Below are 24,695 nucleotides of genomic sequence, written 5' to 3' on the forward strand. Positions count from 1 at the left end.
TTTCTTTCTTTCTTTCTTTCTTTCTTTCTTTTCTTCCTATCCTTCTTTCTCTTTCCTTCTTTTCTCTTTCTTTCTTTCTTTTCTTCTTTTCTTCCTATCCTTCTTTCTCTTTCCTTCTTTTCTCTTTCTTTCTCTTCTTTCTTTTCTTCCTATCCTTCATTCTTTTCTTCCTATCCTTCATTCTTTTCTTCCTATCCTTCTTTCTTTTCTTCCCATCCTTCTTTTCTCTTTCCTTCTTTTCTCTTTCTTTCTTTCTTTCTTTCTTTTCTTCCTATCCTTCTTTCTCTTTCCTTCTTTTCTCTTTCTTTCTTTCTTTCTTTCTTTCTTTCTTTCTCTTCTTTCTTTTCTTCCTATCCTTCATTCTTTTCTTCCCATCCTTCTTTCTCTTTCTTTCTTTCTCTTTCTTTCTTCCTATCCTTCTTTCTCTTTCCTTCTTTTCTCTGTCGTTCTTTCTCTTTCTTTCCTTTTTCTTCATTACTTACTTTCTCTTTCTTTTTTCTTCCCTTCCTTCCTTCATTCCTTCCCTCCTTTCTATTTCCTTTCTTTCTTTCTTTCTTTCTTTCTTTCCTTACTTACTTTATTTCTTTTCTTCCTATCCTTCTTTTCTCTTTCTTTCTTTTTTTCCTTTTTCTTCATTACTTACTTTCTCTTTCTTTTTTCTTCCCTCCTTTCTATTTCCTTTCTTTCTTTCTTTCTTTCCTTCCTTCTTTTATTTTTCTTTCTTTCGTTCTTTCCTTCCTTCCTTCCTTCCTTCCTTCCTTCCTTCCTTCCTTCCTTCCTTCTTTCATTCATCGGGTTGGGAATCGAAAATGCTCACAAATATATAGTTTTTTTGCAAACCAGACAAAAAGCAGGCTAAATTACCATACAAGTTGATATCTTTTTCAAACTTTGAAATCGAAACTGGGAATCGATAAGAATCAGAATCGATAAAAGTTAAACAATACCCAACTCTATTCATCCGTTTATTCATTCCCTTTTTCACAGATTCGGCCATTCAATTATCCAGTATATACATATTCATTCATATTCATCCAGTCACTCTCACCTTTACTCATTTACTTATTCATTTACTCATTCACTCATTCCATCGTTAATTGACTCTTTTATCCGGTCTGTGAAGTGTTCAGAATGATGAACACAGGTTACAGATGCTCAGGATGTTGTTGCTATGAGAAACTGCGCAGTGAAAAACAAGAAATAATCCAGTTTACTGTGTAGCTCATGAGTGACTCATATGCAGCTTCATTCAGGGACACACCAAATCACAGTCAACTAAATGAGTCAACTAAAAGCACATACCACACAGACTAAACACAACAGATTATACATATATTAATATTACGCACGCAGAGTTTCAGTGTGAAGGACAAACACACACACATTTGTTTTTTTTTCAATCATGGATACTGAGCTAATGATATCTCCAACCCCCTGACCACTGTCATAAACTTAAAACTCACAGAAACCTTTTTGCATTTTTAGATTTTTATCAGAACATTACTTTGTATATTTATTACGTACTTTCCTCAAAGGGATGGTTGGCAGGCAACAAAAATGTGGGTGATTTACGTTTTAACTATCCTTGTGCAGACACACAATCCGTACAAAACCTGACTACCCTTCCGCACACACAGCGTGACGCAGAACACACAACTTTCACATTTGACCCTTAATGAAAGGCAAAGAATGCTGTTACTCTCTCCTCTATCATTTCTACCTGTATATTTACAGTGCCAGCACATCTACAAATAATAAAAAACAAACACCCTTTAAAAGCACGGCTGTGGTGTTACCTCACAAAGACTGCGTATGAGTCAGACTTAATTCTCCGCAGTTACTCGCAATTGAAAATAAACTTTTTCATCAATAGTTCTTTCAGTAAACTAATTGCTGGAGAAGTGTACAGAGTCGGGCTCCCCGGGGGAAATGATGTTGAATGACGTACTCTGGGTTCTGATAACAGAATGGGCTTGTGATTTCAGTAGGTTTCGATGAAATCCATTCTGCGATTGAACTCGCAGCCTTTATGTCAGGAGTGCAAATTGCTTTAAGGGGGTATATCATGGAAAACTGGATTTCCCTGGTTTCTTGGGTAGAAAGAGAATGATTTAAGAAGTAGCAGAGGACAGCGCCATCTTAAAAAAAGTGGATATAGAAATAACTGTGATATGAATAAATAAATCATTTAAAAAATAAATGAATAATTTTTGAAGTAATAATAAATTATATAATATTATTGTAACAGTTCACAGATGATAGATGATGCCACAGGGGTAAAGTGAAAAGTGAAAGGTTTAATAATCAAAAAAGGTGACCTCAGGAACAAAAATAGGGAAATCCAAAAACAGGGAAACATCCAATGGAAAACCAGTACAACCCACAGGAACAAAACACAATAAACCAACAGGTAATAAATTGGTACGGACCTAGTATCCCAAAATACAACTAGACCAGACACAAAACACTGGGTAAAGGAAGAACATATAGTGTCCGGTTGATGAGAGTGCAGGTGCAAGGCATTATGGGGGATGTAGTTTGTGAGTTGTTACAATTATTTTATGCATGTATTGGGTACATTTTAGTCCAGAAACAAACTTCAGGATCGACAAGGTCACTAAACAGCAATGTAAAAGACTTAGAGAATGCAATGATGGGTGAAAGTTGAAAAAATGAGGCTTATTCAGTCAATTTTTTTGTTTTTATAAACTTTAGTATTGCATTTTATAAATATTAACTTCTTTTCTTTGCAGCATTCAAGACCTAAAAACATTGCATTTTTTTGTCATTTTGACGCTTGTGTCTTGTTTACATCTTCTGCAAGTAAATTCAAATAAAAAACTTTTTGAAAAGAATAACCATTAATAGATTTCCCAATAGAAACCATCACAGAATGGTTTCCATTAAAATACCATTATAAACCATTAGCTTGTTCTATTAAAACCATTACAATTTTACTTTTCGTAGTGTGTTTAGGCAATTATCGGCCAGATAAACACCCCACCATCCAGTAGACACCATTAAAACTAATACAATTCTCATTATAACCAAACGTTGGGTTATTTTTGTAACCCAATTGGAGATAATGGCTCGTTTTGTTGGGTTATTTCTGACGTTCATTGGGTAATTTCTGTAACAACCCGGCCAGTTGGGTTAAAATTGAACTGTATGAGCGGTAATTTGCCACTGCTGACAGACGAGAGGTACGTTAATATTAATATTACTTATTACATGTGCGTGTGTTTTTTCATAGCAACACAAACGTACATCTCTGTGGACTGTTTTTATAATCTGCATATATATATATATATATATATATATATACACAAATTATATATATAGACTATATATATACACACAAATCAAACCTGTGACCCTGCCAAGCGCCTTGCTCTACTAGTTGAGCAAACGTTGTAGTTTTTACAGCAAAACACAGATGAAAAGTCTTAAAAGACGGTTCCTTTCCAGTCCTCTCAGACTGCAAAACTGCCAAAGCCACAATAAACAATCCTTCATAAATCCTCATGATATTGATGTCACAACCACATGAACACATGACTGCCCATGTTTACAAATCAGCTTTTTAGTACTGTATTCACCATCTTGATGAATGACCTGCCTTGATGCATGAAATTACACCGGTACAGAGAGGTTTACATATACTGTAGAATACCTAGAATTACTAAGAACAGTGGCAAAAACAGACCATTCAAGAGTGAAAACGATCGCATTATGCCTGTACGAAAGTGAACTTCTGGGAAATAGTAAAATTGTAAAAAGTAGAATATGCCAGGTTAAATGGTATACGAAACCAATATTGTTGTCTCTCCGGTGTCATTGGCAAAGATGTCCAATAATTATGTCTCTGTGGTGTCATTGACAAAGATGTCGGTTTAAGTTAAATTGCTTCATTAGCAGTTTATGAAAATATAAAATGATCCACAAATAACTCATCTCTATATGCTTGCTCTAAATCAGGGATTTAGAACCAATGGTTTTAAGGGGTCCTTAGAGAATATTAGGGATAAAATTGCACATTATCACTGTTTATTTTAGTTCACATTATCAGTGTTCACATTTATTAAGTATTTATCTCACCTTTCTTGCAAGATAAATACTTTACAGAAGTTTACATTTGTTCTTTTTATGTGAGTTTTTTTTGCCACCACAGTCCCCTTTATCTCAGTCACTGGGGTTTATTTATGCATTTTTTTGCTTTTTCTACTGAAATTCTCATTACCGTCCCGATTTGTCTGAGTGCACTATACGTTGTAATTTTAAACAGATTAAAATGAAATATTCTGAAAAAAAAACAATTGGATGTTCTACTAGATGCAAAAATAGACAGAATGTAAATGTATAAGAAAAACGAAGAAATAGTGGAAAAAATAAGTGTCCATGACTGATAATTTCATCCTCCGTAACATTTTCAAAGGACTGTTTAAACACACACAAAGAATTTAAATTAAAGTTTGATTTTATTTAAAGGTGCAGTGAACTGGCCGTTTTTATTGTTTTATACTATTGTCTGAGGTCTACTTATGACGTTCGCGTGGTTTTTACATTCGAAAACATCAAGATCAATAAGGCCGGCTGGAGAAACGCTCAGTTTTTAAGGGCGTTCCACATAGAAGACTTGGAAGTAAACGCCCACTGCTATGATTGGATAGCAGCTTGCGTAGTTGACTAAGTTGGAGCCTTCTGTGAATTTCGGACTTATTTCCCGGATGTGATGGCAAGGCTTTACGTATAGTTTGTATAGCCTATAGTTGTATGGTGTTTAGTGATATATGAACGCACATGTCAGCATTTAAGACCCGCGAACCGGACAGAAGATCACCGCGATCGCGGGTCTCAAATGTTATAGTTTTCATGATATATAAACAAACGGTAGATTCCCGGCCAAAAACGACAGTGTTGGCAGATATGGATATGACCCGGCACCAGAAATAATATCAAAACACTTCAAAACAGCCTCCATTATTCGCAAACGTTGGATAAAACCTTGAAAAATGATATATGAGCCCGCCAAATCACAGAGATGCCGATTACAATTATTACAAATGACTAGAGGTCCCCAGGTAATACTATCAGGGCATATCAAGCGATCTCTAACAAAGCAATAGTGACGCATAGTACAAATATGTTTTACTCACATAAGATTGCTGCGCCATTCCTATCGGATCCAATATTGACAGCACAGCACTGCTTTTTAATTTTAGTCTCTCCGCAAAACCAAGCGTCGACCTGTGACTTGTTCAAGGAATCCGCGTTGAAATGAAGCGAACAAACGGTTTTCCCCACATGAGCTGGAACGTCTTTAAAAATGAACTGTCAGAATCCGAAGGAAGGTTATGCAGCGACTGTGTTCTTCCACAACCAGGCACTGCACAATATTTTGCGATCTTTAACGGCATGATGCTTACACTCGCTCTATCTGGTTCCGTGCAGCTTGTGTTCAGTACTGTCATGCTCGAACCAGTGGGCAGGGCTCGAGAAGTAGGCGTTGATATTCTTCTGTGGAGGCGGTGTTCAACCTATCTATGATAGGTGCATTCCAGAACCTGGCGTTCGCTGAGCCTCGTGTCAATAACAGTTGTTATTTCAGTAACAAGGGCGTTTTCAGGTCTGACACTTACAGGATGTTCGCTTGAATACGATTCCCTCTTATATAACAAAAGCTCGGGTTAAAATTGTGTTCCTAGGTCACTGCACCTTTAAAGAAACATATCTGCCAGTACCTTTCAAATGGTTACCAAGTTAACAGATTGCTTTATATTTTTCTATCAAAATGCTTAATATTCTCTTGTCATGCTGTGTTAACGACTGTTTTTCATTCTCTTTACCCATACAGGTAGTTTTCCACACCTTACATGTACTGTATAATTTTCAATTAAAACACAATTCATTAATGTCTTATTATGTATGATTAATGAAAAACTTGCTTAGGCGTCATGGCTTCGCTTTTTTAGCAAAACAACAGTTTTAAATGGTTACGTAATGAGACTTAAAAATTTTTTTACTGCTGTAAAAAACCCCTGCTGTAAATAAATACAACTAAAGGAATTTACTTACAAACATGCTAAAAACAATCTTTGCCCTTCACAGTACACTAGCTTTTTTCCAAATACTTAGTGAGCTGCCTACATGGACAGCATGTTAAAGCATACTGACGTAAAGGAAAGCCAATCGGTCACTTATGAGATATTATTTCATTATGGATGCCTTAGAAGAAAGCTGCCTATATAGAAAGCAGACAGCGAAGGGAGCAATAACGCTATATGTCAATAGTGGAAATTTCTGCAATTATATCGCAGAGGCCCAAACACAATATCAACAATATGAACCAAACATTTCCCTCTCACATCCAATAAAACACACAAACTAGTCAACAATCCAGATGGAGGAAGTTTACCGTTCGGTAAACTATTTCGAGACTAATGACTCTGTTCGTTTCTCCCCCCTCCAACCCCACCAATCCTCTCCGCTTTTCTTTATCTCTACTGATTTGGTTAATTCTCTTGAAGGAGACTTTGGCTCACGTCGTGCGAGTGGGCTGCCACCACGAGATAAAAATTTGGCCCGCATGTTCTAACTGGCAAAGACAAGACCCCACTGAGGTCACAAACACACTGAATCAACACCGCCTTGTGCTGGTAATTAAACATGGCAGACAAAAAAAACCTCACGTTAAGTTGAGGTGAGCAAACGTCATTGCCGATGGACTTTATTACACGAAAATACGCCTAAACAAGGCAGGGCAGAAATAAAACACACACACACACTTTCACATCAATTCTCAAGTTGCTCATTGGATCGCCATATCAAACCCTGTCAGACATACAAAATAATTAACAGCTCGATGGTGTGAAGACAGAATATGTCCAGTTGCTAATTGCATAACCTACAAATGGAGATCTTGAAAACTAGACCAAGCTAGATATGAAGTGAAAGAAATATTTATAACATCAGCGCAGATATATAAAACAAGTACGTACCTGCCTCACAAATATAGCGAATTAAGCCTACACAACACACACACATATCTGAGCACAATGAAGCAATGTTTTCTGTCCTGCTGGAGTCTACAAAGCAACAACAAAAGCATTTATATTCTAGTTATCATTTCTGAGTTTGCAATGATTGTGATGTGAGAAGAAAGATTGGGCACTGCAAACACAATAAGTAGAGAAGTTGACATAAGGGCTTTTCACACAACGACTAACACAGCCATTCTTTGCTTTTCCAAACGCAAATACATCCTCATGTTCTCTAAAGATGCCAAGTTTGTCATTTGCTAAAGCAAATGAAACACAATAAACTTCAATAAAATGAGGTTTATAAACGTTTATATGGCGTTAGACTACATTGAGTAATACTAATGTTGAAGGGTTAGTTCACCTTAAAATAAACATCTTGTCATCATTTACTCACCCTCTAGTCATTTCATACTTGCATGACTTTCTTTCTTCTGCAGAACACAAGATAACATATTTTGAACAATGTTGGTATGTGACACTCCTGTCGGTCCCTAGTTTGTTTTCTCCGTTTTTGCCCCAGGTTGTTCTTTCCCCACGCTCCCTCACAAGTCCCTCATTGACATTTGCATCTGTTTGTCATCATTGACTGTCACCTGCACCCCATCATCTTCGTTATCCGGACACTATATGTACTCTCTTTTGCTCATTGTGTTTTGTCAGGTCTTGTTGTAAATTAGTCTTTATCTTGTTCCTTGGATGTTTTTGCGCTTGTTCCTTGGATGTTTTTGCGCTTGTTCCTTGGATGTTTTTGCACTTGTTGGAGCAGTAAAGTGAATGTAGATTGTATAGGTAAAATCTGGATCTGGTTTAATAATATTGACTTGATAACACACAGCTGAGTTTGTAACACTGTTAAGATCTCCTTTGAATTTTAATGGAGACATTTTTTTTTTCTGTCTTTCTCTCATGAGAAATATCTGAGATGCTGGAGACTAAGCAAAAGCTTCCATTTAATCTCACTGACATCTACAGGAAATTACAATATTACAGAGGTCTCATTTGTGATTTTCTTTCCTATGCAATGTTGCCGATTCTATAGCAATAAACCACCAGAGGATGTGTAATATAGTTTTTTACCACAATAAAAGTTACTGCTTCATTTTACTGCCAAATTCCAAACGTTTTCTAATTACACTACTAATGTGCTTACAAACTCAACGTAGCACAGATTCAAAATGACTAAGGTCACGTCCTCCATCTGCTTGCCTGTAAGGAATTTAAAGAAACGTTAAAGCGACTCGTTTAAATGTAATGAACCTTGTTAAAAGACGAAACGCAAAGAAAAATCTACAACAGATACTCCCGGAGGAACGTTTCGTGGTGACTTCTTCAGAAGAGAGGTAGTTTAACGTTGACTGGAATGGAAAAATGACATATGGCAGACCTTACAAAGTGATTTAGGGCAGAAACTATAACATATCATTTAAACTTCACCTAAAGTTAGCAACTGTATGTCAATTTGTAGTAATAACATTTAAAACAATTCAAAACTTAGTGCAGGCAGCAAAAATAAATAAATAATCAATCAATCTTGAACAGACATGTAGTAATTGCAATAAAACTCGTACTTTGTGAAATTAAAACCCAAATCTAGCACATCTACAGTATGTCGCTTGAAATGGCATTCACACAGTTTTGCATTCACTGCACAAAAATAATCGGCACAGAACTTTGCCATCAACCAATCAGAATCAAGTATTCCACAGGTATGCAAAACCTGGAATGAGTTGGCATATTAACATTTTCAGTTCCATTGTAAATGTTTTCTTTTATATGTGTAAAACAAGATATGTGGTTAACAAAACCTCTAAATATTTTCACGTTTTATTATACGCTTTTAAAGATTTTAGTTTTTTTAAAACTTCAAAATGGTGGTTGCTAGCAAGTTGCTAAAAGCTACTCAGATGTTGCGGGGACGTTAAACGTCTTCACACACTCAAAAAAAGTCACAAATCTAAAAAAAACATGGATGAAGATTTATTTACAGAGTATTTACTTATCCGGAAACGTGTTTTTAATAGTTTCAAAGAATTGAGGTTTAGTTGTGGTGACGATATGTTGCAGACCGTGGTAGTCTGTTTATGGCCTCACGTTAGCTTTTGTATTTAGGCCTCAAAATTCATAAATGTTGTATTAATTTGTAAATATTATCTTGATAGAGCTCATTTTTTGCAATCTTTTAAAAGTCTATGGGGAAAATCTATAGGCTTTTGGTCAAGGGAACCAGTGCAGCCTAATGCTAACTTCTGGGTTGTCCTAAAATTATATGCCATGCTCTGTGGTATTCTGTTGGGTAATATCACAAATATTTTTTGTGAATTGATTGAAAACCTCATATGTATGTTTATCAGGATAATCTCAAATCAACATCACCTGTCAGTTATAATCATAGTGTTTCAGGGGGTGATGGCGAAATCTTTCCATTTGATTAAACTGCATTAGAAAAGCAGGGTAGTATTATACTTACAGATTTTGAAATAAATTGAAAATTATATTTTTAAAATGAATCCTTTCAAAAACACTGTGGATGAAGCAATATATCAAGCACCAGATCTGATTGCAAATAACTGTCAACCATAAATCTCATCAAGATTAATGAGTAATTTTACAGATGTTTTAATCCCCAATCAGATATGAAATAATCTGCAAGGATTGGATTTCATAACAATAATAAACAGGACTGGATTACAGTCTGTGCAGTCTTTGCATTTGACAGGTTTTGCAGATAAAGCAGAAAATATTTCTCAGTGTTCTCGGAGCAAAGCATGCTGTAGACACTTGGAGAGGAACGAGGCTTGGGAACACGGAGCAAAGGGAGAAACATAACTTATTTTCTTGGGGAAGCAGCAGACATCTCTCGAGACATATAGGCAAAGAGATTCTGTGAGACAATTAAAAATGTATAATGACACCAGTGACAAGTGTCTGATGAATATAAATTGTATAACATCTGGAACGCAAGCACCAGCAACTAAACAAAATAAACAGCCATAGAAGAGTCATAGAAGAGATTGAGGCATGTCAAAATACATCCGATGCTTGGCAGAATTTTCATTTGTGTGGTAAGAGGACACTTACAATATTGTGCATGTCGACAGCACCTAAAACCTTTTTACATATGAATAACCTGAAAATTGTACTTTACAGTTCTGAAAATATACTGGGGAAAAAAAGGACTCGGTTCACTTTAAATCTCTAAAGTTGTTTACACAAAGAGGTAAAATGGTTTATGTACTAAATGTGGTCAGTATGTTTACATTTACATTTTATTGTAGGAATGCACGATAAATTATCGGCCATATCGGTATGTTATTGGTATCGGCCGATAATAAAAATTTAGGCCAATATATTACAGCTGATAAATCATAAATTTCCTCTGGTTAAACTTCTTCAGCTGCACGCTGGTCACAGTTAAAATATACAGTAATGTCTTTCTGTCATGATCATTCACTTTCTGCTATTAGCAAAACATTGTTGATGTAGGTACAGTGTGTAGATAATTATGAATGTGTAAATTATAGGAACAAAAGCTTATTGTTTGAAGCCGACTGCTGTCTGAATGCTTTCTGTCTTGAGACCTGTTAGACTTGTGGCTATTAAGAACATTTTTCTGGGTTGCTCTGGAAGAACATCTATAATTTGTTTATTAAATAAAAAATATACCAGAAAAGTTTAAAGTTTAACGAATCGTTAACTAGTGAAAAGTAGGCATGGTACATGATTTTCAGGGGAAATAAAGAGAACTAATTGTTTCCTTGTTTTCTGCAGTCGATGTTTTCAAATAAAAGCAGTTGTCCACTTTCTGCCTTTTGTTTCAGTCTTAGGAAATGTTATTAATATTTAGATATCGGCCAATATATCGGTTAAAGGCTTCCAATGTTAAAGAATTATCAGTTATCGTTATCGGTGCATCCCTATTTTATTGTGTGTACAAATCTACTGAAATTTCCCAGTGCTAGAACAGCAAACATGTTTTCATTACCCATGTGCTACATCCACACTTTTTAAGTGTGTTTAAGTAAATATACCTCTGAATACTAACAAGATCATACAGCCCTCTCTCTCTCTCTCCAGATGTCATCATTTGGTTTCCATCCTCTGGTCCAGATGGATGACTAGCCTCCCTGTTCGACCGAGAGATGAGTCACACCAGCAAAGTGATGCTGTATCTTATATTTCCATAGTTACGTAAATTTGAAAATGCGTACTCGCTATGAAAGGTTTGTGTTTGGTGTGTGTGTGTGTGTGTGTGTAGTTCAGGAATCAGACTTTATGATTGTCCTACATACCTGTCCCACCACACATGGCATCAACATTTTTTAGGCTTAAGATCCATGTCTTAGATATAAAGCCATCCATGTTGTACACCGTAAACCAACAAAACTTTTATTATTACAGATATATGGATTTAAAATATGCAGTCTTGAGAGAAAATAGAGCGAAAATAAAATATTTATAACTCGTCTAGCATTACACACAATTTGGCAAATCACATGCTCTCTAGAATGAGAATGTCCCTCGCCCTAATAACACCACCAATAAAAAAAATTGCCTTTGGGTTAAAATGGTTACATTAACATCTGTTTCGATTTTGATTCATGTAAACTGTCATTTTCAAAAAATAAATAAATTACAAAATAAAAATAAATAATAAACGTATGGCCCAAACCGTCTGGTTTTAATATAAATTTGTTAATACAAGAAAATAAAACCGCATTCATCAAGTGGTTTAATGGGTCCTTAACAATAAACCAAAGCCCACCGCAAACATACACACACAAAGGGGTCTCTGGCCCCTTTTAAATCAAGCTACCTACTTCCTGGCTTGTGGAAACCCTGCTGTGTTCCAGCTGAAATTGTAATTTAACAGTGACCTAAGTGTCGCCGCCTCCATAAAAGAGCTTCTAAAGCGGCACGGACAAAAACATGAAAGCTCCTAAACTTCTTAAAAGGTCAATGCAGAAGGGCCTGAAAAGCAAAAATAATAAATCAAATTAAAAGCAGAGAAGTTTCTGTTGAAAATGCCTCCTGCCGTCAGCTCTTTCTTTGTTCCGCCTCCTTCTCATGTCCTTGTCAGATTCGTTCGACTCAAAAATCTGTTTGCGGAATACCAACTCCTGTAAAACTGCTTTCAACATTCCCTCGAAATTTTGATTGGGAAAAGCGACTTTCTCTAAACGATTCGTTTGACTGACAGTTACGAACCTCACGACCACCGAGAAAACTAATGACTTGGAAAAAAATACGATTCTCACACCCTTCTCTGCTTTTCTTGCCCTTTTGTTCTGCAGTTATGATTTGAAATTAAATTTAGCAATGTCTCCTGCAACGCCCTGTACTGTCATTCTACTTACAAATTAGTAACTTGTTGTTTATATGGTAAGGTATGAAAAAACATTTTAATTAAGTGTAAAAAAAATCTCTTATACTTTATTCCCGGTAGAAAGACTTTAGAAAGCAAACTAGACAACGTGCGTACCGATAGTACAGAGAAATGAGATGGTTGAAAATGTGAATGGTCAATCAGCTCGATTTAAACCAACATCCATTTTAAGAAAAGTCAATAGTTTGTTCCAGAGAGCATATCTGAATACTTCAAGCATAACTTCAAAAATAACACGGTGTCTAATTTTAAATGTTATCGTGCACCATATCACCCCATAAGAAAATATATTCTGATCTAACATCTGTTAAGTGTCACAATTTTTGCCATCAATGTTGCTTTATATAGACATTGATGACATAAATTCATGTATCCATAAATCATCAATAGCTGCATGACTTTGCACAACCTGACAGGCCTCTTTTGTACAATAGCTGTAATATCTAACATGTATTGGTTTTTAATAATCACAAATGTTTTTATATGGTAGAGTTTGTTAGTACATCCAACATTTCTACATTAGGTACTACATCCTCCCATTCATTAAAGGCAATGCTATACACATTAAAATATTTAGAACTTTTTGGTTAAAAAAAACATAAATCAATTATTAAGCAAGAACCTAGAAAACTAGGTCTTTATCCTATTCGGATTCTCAACAATAAGCTCATAATTATGAATTATAAGTTGAGATGTTAAGTACGATTCCGTGGGAGGTCAGTTTGCCCTCATTTGACTTTAACCCACATAAAAATAAGAACGTAAACAGAGATGACAACATAAAGGCAAAAATTACAGACGCAGCTTTAATATTCTGTTACACATTATGAGATTTGGTAATGTTGTGTCTCAATTTATAATTCATTATTTTAAGCTTATCCTGGTGAATAAGATAAAGAGATTTTAAGCGCTGATTTCTAGGTACTTGCTTAACAACTGATTTAAGTTTATTTTTAACCAAAAAGTTACAAATTGTACCTTTAAAATTCAATTCAGACATGTTAGTGAATTTGATTTTTCACCTATATTCATCTTTATATATACAGTACATCAGATATGAATCTACATCAGCTACTTTATTTTTATATAATGTTTGTTAATGACTTAAAAGAGGAATTATGAAAGTTATATAACAAAGTCTATTAATGTGTAAAGCCTTTAACGAATGGGAATGAAATAACCAAAACAAGCAGCATAAAACTATACTTTAAACCAACCGTTATAAACGTTCCATTGTTTTTAAAATTCTGCATTAACTTACTTGCTATACTCAGATAAATTGAAGGGCTGGTTTTGTTTTCTCCATTGCGTTCGTTCACAGCCTGCACGTAATACCGGCCTGCGTCCGCTGCTGTCGTACCCAACACCACGAGCTGATTGTCCAATGTTATTGCTCTGAAATATATAGAAACAGAGAAAAAAATATATGTAAAAACAGCAAATGTCTGCATATCTGTGCTTAAAAATATTTTTAAAACTATGTGTAATGAAAGAATATGAGCATTACACTACTTTTTATCAGCATGAAACCAAGACAAAAATGATTTATTACATATCAAAACAGCATAGCAACACCAAGGTCATGGGTTCGATTCTCAGTGAATGAACTGACTGAAAAATGTACAAGCTAACAAGTTGCTTTGGCTAAAGGTAATTACGAAATGGATAATGTACACAAACACACTCACGCACACACATATTCACTCTTACTAACTAAAACTTATATTTATACCTCTTGAGGAGGGAAAAAATAACCTGTTAAAGGTAAACAAAACAAAATGAATAAAGGAAGAAGAGAGAGTGGTCTTTTATGTTCTTTAGCGGTCTATGTTTAAACACGTTCTTGTGAGAGACGTCAATAGCACTTTCAAATTTTCACACAGATATGACACAATCACACTTTTATATAAGGCAAGATTTTAAAAGCACTAAGAGCTTCACAGTTGTCATGATGACAAAAGTGTCACAGTCATAACTAGACGTGCAACACCCAGATAACCTACAGAAAGCCCGAACAGAATAACTGTAGATTCTCGCCTGTGAGGCTTTAAGAAACAGACTAAGAAACAGACTGTTACTGGAAAACCTTTAAAAAGTAAAGTTCTGTGCAAAAGAAAAAATACTGTAGCCGCTTACACAAATGAACTTTGAAATAATTTTAATACAAAACAAAATAACAATCTACAGTTGCATCAGCATCTTACCTCAACCCAATTCAACAAGTTCACCTAAAAAATGAAAATTCTGACAGCATTTATTTGAATATCGTTCATGTATACAACACGAAAGAAGATATTTTGAGAAATGAGAAAGTGGTTTTGTGTCCATACAATGGGAGTCAATGGGGGTCAATGTTGTTTGGTTATCAACTTTCTTCAAAATATCTTCTTTTGTGTTCTGCAGAGGAAAGAAAGTCATATAGGTTTGACATGAGGATGCGTAAATAATGAAAGAATTGTCATTTTCGGGTGAATAATCCTTTTATTACTGCCTCTAGTTTTTATGCTTTGTATACATTATAAAAGGAAGTAACTGTTTAACCTTATTTCCCTTCAGATTAAAAAGCTGTAGGGGTTCTGTTTTTCGTGAAATAATATTCAGAAAGAGGAAGAGTGGTTGTGAATATTGATTTTCTTTTATTTATTCAAGAGACCACAGAAAAGGAAACGTTCATAAGAAGATAAGAGACAAACTATGAGACAAGAAAAACATGCATGCAGTAAATCAATAACTTATTATTAAACTTACATAAGCCTCATATATTACAGAATTTTGTTATAGACGATTTCATTGGACACACATGCCTGGCCCGAAGTTAACTTCCAGTCTGTGTTTGGTTATGATATAACCATTTATTTTATATTTAATGTACATTTACATTAATACGTATTAATATTTTGTTTTTACATGAATTGCATTAAAATAATTTTAAACTACTCAGAAGTTATTGATTCTTTGTGGAGGTCTACTGGAAGTTAAGTTTAGGCCACATAACGTTTGTTTATGTTGTTTACGCTGAAACCGTCTAAACATTCACTTATTTCTTGTATTTAAAGTCTGATTTTTATTTTATTCAAATGAATGTCACATAATTATTCACGCAACTAGTATAAATGCATACATGTATGCCATCTCTGGGCAACCTCAAACATATCAACTATTTCTTTAACTAGTACTGTAGCTTTTCCTGGCTGTACTTCAATAAAGTGACATAACCATAAAAACGTGTTAAACACTCTGGGTGGAACGATAGCCTTGGGAATTCAGTACATGTAAGGCTACTGTGAGCTGTTTTCATGAATAACTCCTTCAACTCAGGCAATGCAAACCCATATTTAAATTATATTCAAGACTAAAAATAAACTCAAAAGTTATAAGCCAAAATTCCAATGAAACAGAAAAAATATTCAACGCAACTTTATTTAGACATAATTCGTTTATGTAAGCGCACAGTTCTTCACAGTTCCACGCCAAATCCTGAGGCTACGGCAGATTTACCAAACCACAGCCAACATCTACAGAAATCTTCCAACAGAGGAACTGTGTTTAATGCTCTGAGGCTCTATGTCAATAAGATCAAGTCATGGGTGACTGTCCTCATTCACATATACAGTATAGAGGTCTTTTGTTCAGATTTTGGAGACTGTGGAACTGTTTTGATTACCGGACACTTTCCTACACTAATGTGTGTATACAGAGTCAAGGTGAAGGACGAGGAAAAGCGCTCTGCCCTCTAACTTCAGGGCTTTTAGGCCAGGAAATGTGAATCAGAACAAGCAAACAAGCAGAGAGATGGAGTAAAGGATAAGCCTAGCTTTTTAATGAGCACTGCATGTTGTTCATTTGGAGTTCAAGGTGAAATAACAGTAGGAGAGAGAGAGCGACAGCAAATGCGGGAGGAGAGAATCCACATCCAACGTCAAGAATAAGCGTTTTAATCCCTCTCCTGTAAGGAAAAAGTTTCCCTTTGAACTCAGAGTCTTTAATTCATGCCTTTCCATCCAGGGAAAAAAAGAGGAGAGGAAAACGGAAAAAAGCGGGAGAAGTCTGGCAGTCTGGTTGAGTCTAAAATAAATTCACAGTGGAAAAATCACAGCGTGGGACGTTTTGACACATGCAGTTTCGACTTTCTGGAAAACGTGGTATTTTAGGTATTTATTTAACACATACAGACTAGATTTGTGTAGAGTGACGCGTGTCATTATTTCAATGGTAAAATTCTTCCTTCTGTCTCACTCCAATGTAAAGAGACATCTGTAAGTATGCCAACTGTGGGTAGACTTGCCATAAAGAGCAGGGGCGTAATATCCGGGGGGGACGGAGGGGACACGTCCCCCTCCATCCGAGGGTTGTCCCCCCCAAATCATTAAAAATCGCACTGTCTATTGTGCTAAATATATTTATGTATACCATAAATTAGTTGTAGCAAAAAAGGCTGATTACTGATGTATTTTCTGTGAATCTGCTATGTTTGCGATTAAAACGTTACTTAGCTAGTTAACGTTAGCTTGTTTATTGTCTTGACAATGTTTATTGTCCACCCTACTGTTAAATGAGATTTACGCCCCTGATAAAGAGTAATGAATATTTATACTCTCTCTCTCTCTCTCTCTCTCTCTCTCTCTCTCTCTCTCTCTCTCTCTATATATATATATATATATAAAGGTATTTATTCTTACTAATACTAAACTTATTTTATTTATATTTTATAATATTACTGCGAATGTCGCATACATTAAAAAATTTACATCTAGGGATAGTTTACCCAAAAATAAAAATGGGTCATGATTTACTCACTCTCTAGTTGTTCCAAACCTGTATACATTTATTTTTTTTGGTTGAACACAGAGAAAGATATTTGGAGGAATGCTTGTAACAAAACAATTCTTGGCCACCATTGTCTACCATAGTAGGAAAAATGACAATGGTATTTAAATGTGACCTAGAACGGTTTGCTGTCCTACATTCTTCAAAATATCTTCTTTTGTGTTCAACATAACAAAAAAAATCAAGTAATTTTTCCTACTATGGTAGTCAATGAGGTCCAATAACTTTTTGGTTACAAGCATTCTTCCAAATATCTTTCTCTGTGTTGATATTTGGATTGACATTTTGACTTTTTTACGGTTGGTACAGCCAATGTACTTGTATTTTGTAATAATACCATATATCCTATGTATTCTATGTATACCTTATTTATTTTTTGTTTGTTTGTTTGCTTTCAAGCACTTTGCTTCCTTGTATTTACTGTAAAGCTGCTTTGATACAATACAATGCTATGAAAAGCACTACAAAAATAAAATTGACTAAACTTAAGAAAATACCTGTTTCTTAAAACTTAGTTTGTCTCTTGAGTACACTTTTAGCTCAACCTATAGCGTGGGCTGTGAGCGGGACATTTGCCTGACCAAAAAAATAGGGAGTATAACTCTTATTTGTACAATTCCATTTGGTCCTGAAGTTATCTCATTTAAAATGTAAATTCCGAAGGAAAGAGGGTTTTTTTAGGAGAAGCTCCGCTTTTGGAAGTGAAAGTGATAAAACATACGAGAAAACTGAATTATAATATCTCTACAGTGCAGAATGCCTATAGTGTTTTTCGACCACCAGCAAAATAATTATAGAATAGTGACAAAAGTGGAATTTATTTTAGTCAAATAGAAAGCACCGTGCATGGGAAACAAAGCGATAAAATTCAAATTGAGTTTATAAGCCAGGAAACTGTACTGGTGGAATTTGACTTGTTGAATTGCTTCCAAGGACACATTTAACATTCAACACAAACAAGCACAAGTCATGAATAAATGTGAAGAGAAGAAAAGCATATTGTAATATGTTTGCGCCACGTGTCCAAAAATATATCAAATGTAACAATACTGTATGAATTGGTCACTAAAAACCACAAACAGAAAGTAGAGAAACAACCCTCAAGTAAACAGATGTGGATTTGATCCAAAACTGCGGCAGACATGTCTTCAACTGTCACATAAAATACATGTCCATGAAGCCGTACAGTACTGATTCGTTGACACTGAATGAGTGTTCGTCTCTGTCTTAAGGGATTACTTAAGGATCTAACAGGCATGACAGCTGAGCCATCACTTCAGGCTTCACGGCTTCAGGTTATTGTGATAACAGCAGGACACCAGCTGTTTAACATCAAGTCCATCGGCTGTTTACATTGCTTAAGGGGCTGTAATCTTAAAAATAAAGATTCCTGTTGGAGTCCGAAGGGGTTTAATAGTCTGATTCAAGAGAGATGCTAACTTTTTACTCTTGAAATAAGCACGCAGCGATTTTGCCAAGCAACATGTGTTCCTACCTTAAATCTTTTACTGGTCCTGAAACAATGTCATTCGAAATGTAGGCTACTGTTATTTTTTACATATTTTCCAATATTATGTCCAATAAACTGTATTTTTTCACATTTTTACAGCTTTTTCCTGTATTTATGAAATATGGTCAAAAATATTTCTGGCACCCCAGCTGGTGGAAAATTTTTTAACGTATTTTTTACAGTCTACTTTTTGAAATGCGGTCAAAAAACGTCAAATTACAGAAAAAATGACAAGAAAACAGGGGGAAAACATGCAATTTTACCATTAAAAAATTATTTCACAGAATATTTCTGGCATCCCGGCTTTTTTACAGTAATGACTCCTTTGTCAAACACAAAAGAAGCTATTTTGAGAAATGTCTCTGTGGTTTTGTGTCCATACAATGGAAGTCAATGGGGTCCAATGTTGTTCGGTAATCAAGATTCATCCAAATAAATCTGTCTAAAACTAGAGCAAAAAAATCCGAAACGAAAACCAGATCTGGGATTTGAACAGTTAAGAGGCTGAGAGAGCCCTTCTTTTGTGTTCACCCGAAGAAAGAAAGTCATACACGTTTGGGATGACATGAGGTGAGTAAATGCTGTAAGAATTTCCATTCATGTGTATGAGCTCTCCCTTTAATAGAATGGTCGTGCAGTGAACCCTGAGAGTTTTAGCGCCAGATTTACTAAAATAATTATGTAAATCAGGTAACGGGGCAAGCACGCCCACAAAATTAGTGGCGAATTTGCATGCATAATTTTCCATCTCGCATGCCTGTTCTGAGTGCTAGACAGTGGAGGATGCGGCAGATTATCTCAACGTTGAAATAAAACGAAGTTGTTCATCTGCTCAGTAAATTTAGTAAAGTCTGAAAAAGTTTGATTGTAAGTCAAATGAATATGAGTGTGCGTGTTGGATGGTGACATTGTAGTCCAATCTGTGATGTGATGCTGTTAGGGAACTAAAGAGCCAATTTAATTATCACAATCAAACGGAGCAGGAAGAGGAAATAGCAGAAAAAAAACACACTCAGATGGAAGAGGGATGGAGGAAGAGAGAGAGAGAGAGAGATGAAGCAAGAGGACGTGTGCCTCTGGAGATGTGAAGTTCAAAGAGCAATCAGGAGGAAAGTGTCAAGATGGAAATTTGGAAATTTCATGCAGATAAGAGCAACGCGAACGGATTGATTTCAGCTATTTTTGCTGGAAACGCACGTTTCGATTTATACTCCGAGCAGACGCTGAATTACCAAAACCATATACACAGATTATACCTGCATAGACAGAGCTTCTTTGAAATTGTAGGTCCAATTTTAAAAGTCACTTTAGTTTGGGAAGTTTCTTGATGACAGGCATAACGGTATTGGTGAAGTGTACATTTAAAATAAGTTTTTTGCCTATATTGTACCATTTGATTCATTTTTATATGGACGATTTTGTCTATATTGTTACATTCTGAACAACCTTAAAGGGACAGTTCACCCAAAAATAAAATTCTGTCTTCATTTACTCACCCTCGGCTTGTTCCAAATCTGTATAAATGTCACAATGAACACAGAGAAAGATATTTTGAAGAATGCTTGTAACCCCAGTCCTTGGCCACCGTTGACTACCACAGTAGGAAAAATTGCTTAAAATTTCTTTGTTCACAAAAGAAGATATTTTGTAGAATGTAGGAAAGCAAACAGTTCTGGGGCACTTTTGACTATTTCCTATTATGGTAGTCAATGGTGGCCAAAAACTGTTCGGTTACAAACATTCTTCCAAATATCTTTCTGTGCGTTCATCAGAACAAAGACATGTATACAGATTTGGAACAACTCGGTGGTAAGTAAATGAAGACAGAATTTTCAATTTTGGGTGAAGTATCCCTTTAAGATTAGTTTACTGTAAGTTTGCCCAACTGTGCTAGAGGCATGAAAAGAGGGTTGCCTGCAAGGAACAAATCGATACCTGAAAATTCCATATAGAAATTCCTTTTAAAAAAATATCTCCGCCATCTTGATATCAATTCTTTGAAATGGCCTTTTGAAATGAAGACCGTCTCACAGGTGTCATGACAAGCGTTTGACTGACAGCAGCGAGGTGAGTCAACCTCAGATGCTGGCATGAAGCTGACAGTGAGGCGTAATGGGCACACGACTCAACCCTGTTACCAAAAGTCAGAGAATGAGTCGGCTAGCATCAACAACTACAGGACTTGGCAGTTTCATTTAAAGAATCAATGGCTGTCATGAAGCCCATCATTGCTTCGGGGGCTAACTGATGAAATCTAGAAGTATAAAAATGCAGCAGACAGCTATTGATGTTGCGTCGTTGTTCTCGATGCATGCACGAGTGTCTGTGTATATGCTCCTGAGCGCAGAGATGAGAAATGTTCGACGGATTGTTGCATTAGGAATGCATTTACATAACGACTAAGAGCTGGTTTGTTGTCAATGACCATTGATCGCTTAACACAATGAGCTTCATATATCTCTTTAAAACTTACATTCGATGGTTAGGGATGATTTTGTAGCCCTCTCTGAACCATGTGACCTGAGGGCGCGGGTAACTAGCCACAGCGGGGGGATTCAGAATGGCCGCCCTTCCCTGAGCGATCGTTTTTCTCTGTTCCAGTTCAGCGAAGCTATCCATGTCTGAGAAAGAGAGAGAGAAAAAAGAGAGAAACAAATTAAAAAGAGAGAGAGAAGGAGGAAGGTAACTTCTAATGACCATTTGCATCATAAACACTGTACAGTACGTCATAAAAAATGGTATTCGGGACGTTTATCTGAGATTAGGAACAGGAGCTGGACTGGGAGTAACTATCGGACAGTATAAAATCTGACGGAAAATAAGCTTACAGTAAAAGATTTTTATAATATTTTATATTTATACAGCTGCGAAAAAAACGGAGACCATTTCAAAATTATTTTACTAACAATATTTCTCGCAAATGTCAAATAAAAACAATGTTTCTATTTGCATGTATTTGCCGAAAATGAAAACTGGAGAAACATTTCAAAATAACAGAAAAGATGCGCTGTATTTTTCAGACCTCAAATACTCCAAAATATTTTTTTTATTTTTTTTTAATATTTCTATTACAATTTCTGTTACAGTTTTTATGTGTCTCGTCATGCTGTCAGTCTTTCACATTGCTGTTGGATGACTTTGTCACTCTTGAGGTTTGACTTGACACTGGACTGGAATGGCCACAAATGATGATTAAATGAAAAGTTGACTCTTCATTTTTTTGCAGTTTTATACATTCATAATAACTTGGCCTGTCAATCGAAATAAATGGTAACACATCTTATAAACAAAACAAATAAGTAAGGAGACTTGATGAATCTGAGCTCACTTTGTTGCGATCTCTTCTGAACCTCTAATGGAGACATTGGTAAGATTTTGGAACTTTTCTCTGTCCATAGGATTTCCTTGGTTTTTGTTTAGTTGTCCCCCAAAAAATCATCAATCTGATCAGCCAGATCGCTCCACCACACAGTCTCATGTGGCTTATAGCTTTGATATACTCATCTGTCCCGTATGTGTTGTATTTCATACAGTAGTTAAAGTGCACCAGCATGACAGCGCTTTTCGAAATTACTGGAGTGCTTCTGAATGTCACCGCTAGTTCATCTCTTATGGGACTCAGTGGTACAGTACACTCATAAATGTGTGTTCTAGGTGAGAGTGTTGATGTGTAAAATCCATTTGTGCTTCAGCCCCCCGAACCCCCTCTCTAACAACATACACATGTACTTACAAGCCACGCGAACATCGGCTCTGGTTTGGATCAACGCTCCCATCCTGTTCCTCACTACGCACTGATACACGCCCGCATCCTCGCGATCTAACGATGCAATCTTGTACCTGAGAGAGAAAAATGTGAGAACGAGAAAATACAACTGCAGGAATTTACACACTGACTATATTAAGAAAGGAACAACGGTACATACAGTACAATATTATTGAATTTGGACTTATACAGTATATCACAGTCAAATGTGTGTTTATCCCCCAACCTGCAATGTGATTTCTTGACTGCGCAATAAACAGGTCAATAAACCATCAAGAGGTTTGAAAGCACCGGCTAACAAGCCTTTTGTTTTAAAAGCGGATGGATGCGAGCGAGAGCTGTTGAGTGAAAAAGATTATGAGCCCAGAAGGTCAGACTTGTGTTGATTTGGTTTTTATAGATGACTGTGTTTAATGCAGAACGGAGGCTTTGCATGGACTGAATACGGAAACGGTTGCCGCTAATGAAAACACGACGTCTTGACGGTTTTACAGACAGCCTCAATGAATACTGAAAACTATTACATTTCAACTAAATGTCAACGTCAAGATTGTTTCTGTTGTAGACATTCTTGCGTGTTCGCTGAATATCAATGAAAGCACAGACAACAGTACACTCTAAAAAAAAGCCGTAAAATAGGGCATAATATACTGTATTAATATGAAGGAATTTTCCGTGTTCATTTTTACAGTTGTTTTACCTGTATTTTACATTTTGCACTGCATTCATTTGCATTTTAGCATTAATGGAAATGTCCGTAAAATAAAGGAAAATGTACTGGTAATTTTCTGCCAGTACTTTATCTGTTTTTTTACGGGATTTTTTTAGTTATTTTAGCAATCTTACTGTAGTAATTGTTTTGAAAAAATCGGTTTTCATCACCTGATTCAACGAGGATAGGTTGATTTTTTTGGTGTACTGTCACTTTAAATTAGTCCAATAATAAAGTTTCCAAAACTCTAGGGTCAAAGATGGATGACCAGACAGGCCAAAGAAGAGAACAGGACAAATGAGATCCCGCAGGACTCAACACTGTCTCCTTTTGGTATGAACTATTATTTTACACTGCAGCGCTATTTTGTACCATACAACCCCTTCACAAAAACCTACTAAATCAGTGCAAAATCATTGTTACTTATACCAAAACCAACCGAAAACAGAGTATCGTTGTGTTTGCGCAGCTAAAATCAACAGGGTGGACGACAACAACACATTTGACTTCTGAAATGCAACATCATTTCTGTGACAAATAATGTGGAGTACTATGAGGATTTGTTTGGACTATAATGTTATGCTGAGAAATTAATAAAGTCAACATGAAATTAGAACCGAGCCTATTTACTTTTCTAATGTACTTTTTATTTTGTATAATAATTTGTGTGCCATTTTTAATCATGATTTATTTTTCCTGCATTTCCTCCAAATGCATTTTCTGACGGCATAACGAAGGCTGCGAGACTGAGGAAAAATGTAAATAAAGTCAATTTTGAACCCCATCTGCAAACATTTTACTTCTGCGATGTCTAGTTACGAGTTAAATCGATTGTTTAACGTGAAATATGTGGAACGGGACATGATTTTATCCATAGGGTATTGATTGGATTGTGATAAATAGATATTACGCAGCAGTCCTCAGAGCGAGACCTGAATGCAAGTTTGCTAGAATAATGCATAAATAACTCTTTGGCTATTAGTAAACATTAACCAAGGTGATGTTAGAGGACAAGGGGAAAAGTTTTGGAGGAACAGCGAGCCCTTACATTTTGATTAAAGATAACAAAGATTTTTATTTAGAATAACATAAACCAATTGTTCACTATATGTTTTTCATAGCAATGTGCATTAGAAAAGTAAATAAGTTAATAAACTAAACTAAACTAAACTAAACTAACTAAACTAAACTAAACTAAACTTTGCCATGCAATCCAAAGCAATAAAATAAAATAAAATAAAATAAAATAATAAACATTTATTTGACTTTAACATTACGGCACAAACAAACCTTGATACCTCCCTTTACTATCCCTATCTACATTATTAAAGAAAGTGCTGCATTTTGGAAGTTAATAGTGTTGTTACTGTTTTTTTTTATATTGTCTTTAACATCCTGAAGGAGCAACAAAAAGATTGAAGGTTAAACCGCAAAGAGTGTCTGGGATCCCATACCAG

The 24,695-nt window shown here is 35.7% G+C and overlaps 1 protein-coding gene across 2 annotated transcripts in view; it reads right to left on the minus strand.

Moving 5' to 3' along the window:
* Positions 1-24,695, minus strand: part of sdk1b (sidekick cell adhesion molecule 1b) — a 188,498-nt gene that overhangs the window by 87,262 nt on the left and 76,541 nt on the right. For both annotated transcript variants that reach the window (XM_057332366.1, XM_057332365.1), the window contains exons 4-6: positions 22,494-22,600; positions 21,234-21,381; positions 13,685-13,818 (exon numbers count right to left, since the gene is read on the minus strand). In XM_057332366.1, the coding sequence (XP_057188349.1) occupies positions 13,685-13,818; positions 21,234-21,381; positions 22,494-22,600 (389 nt within the window). The remainder of the gene's footprint in view (positions 1-13,684; positions 13,819-21,233; positions 21,382-22,493; positions 22,601-24,695) is intronic.

The sequence above is a fragment of the Triplophysa rosa genome, linkage group LG4, assembly GCF_024868665.1.
Source record: "Triplophysa rosa linkage group LG4, Trosa_1v2, whole genome shotgun sequence".
Taxonomy (NCBI): domain Eukaryota; kingdom Metazoa; phylum Chordata; class Actinopteri; order Cypriniformes; family Nemacheilidae; genus Triplophysa; species Triplophysa rosa.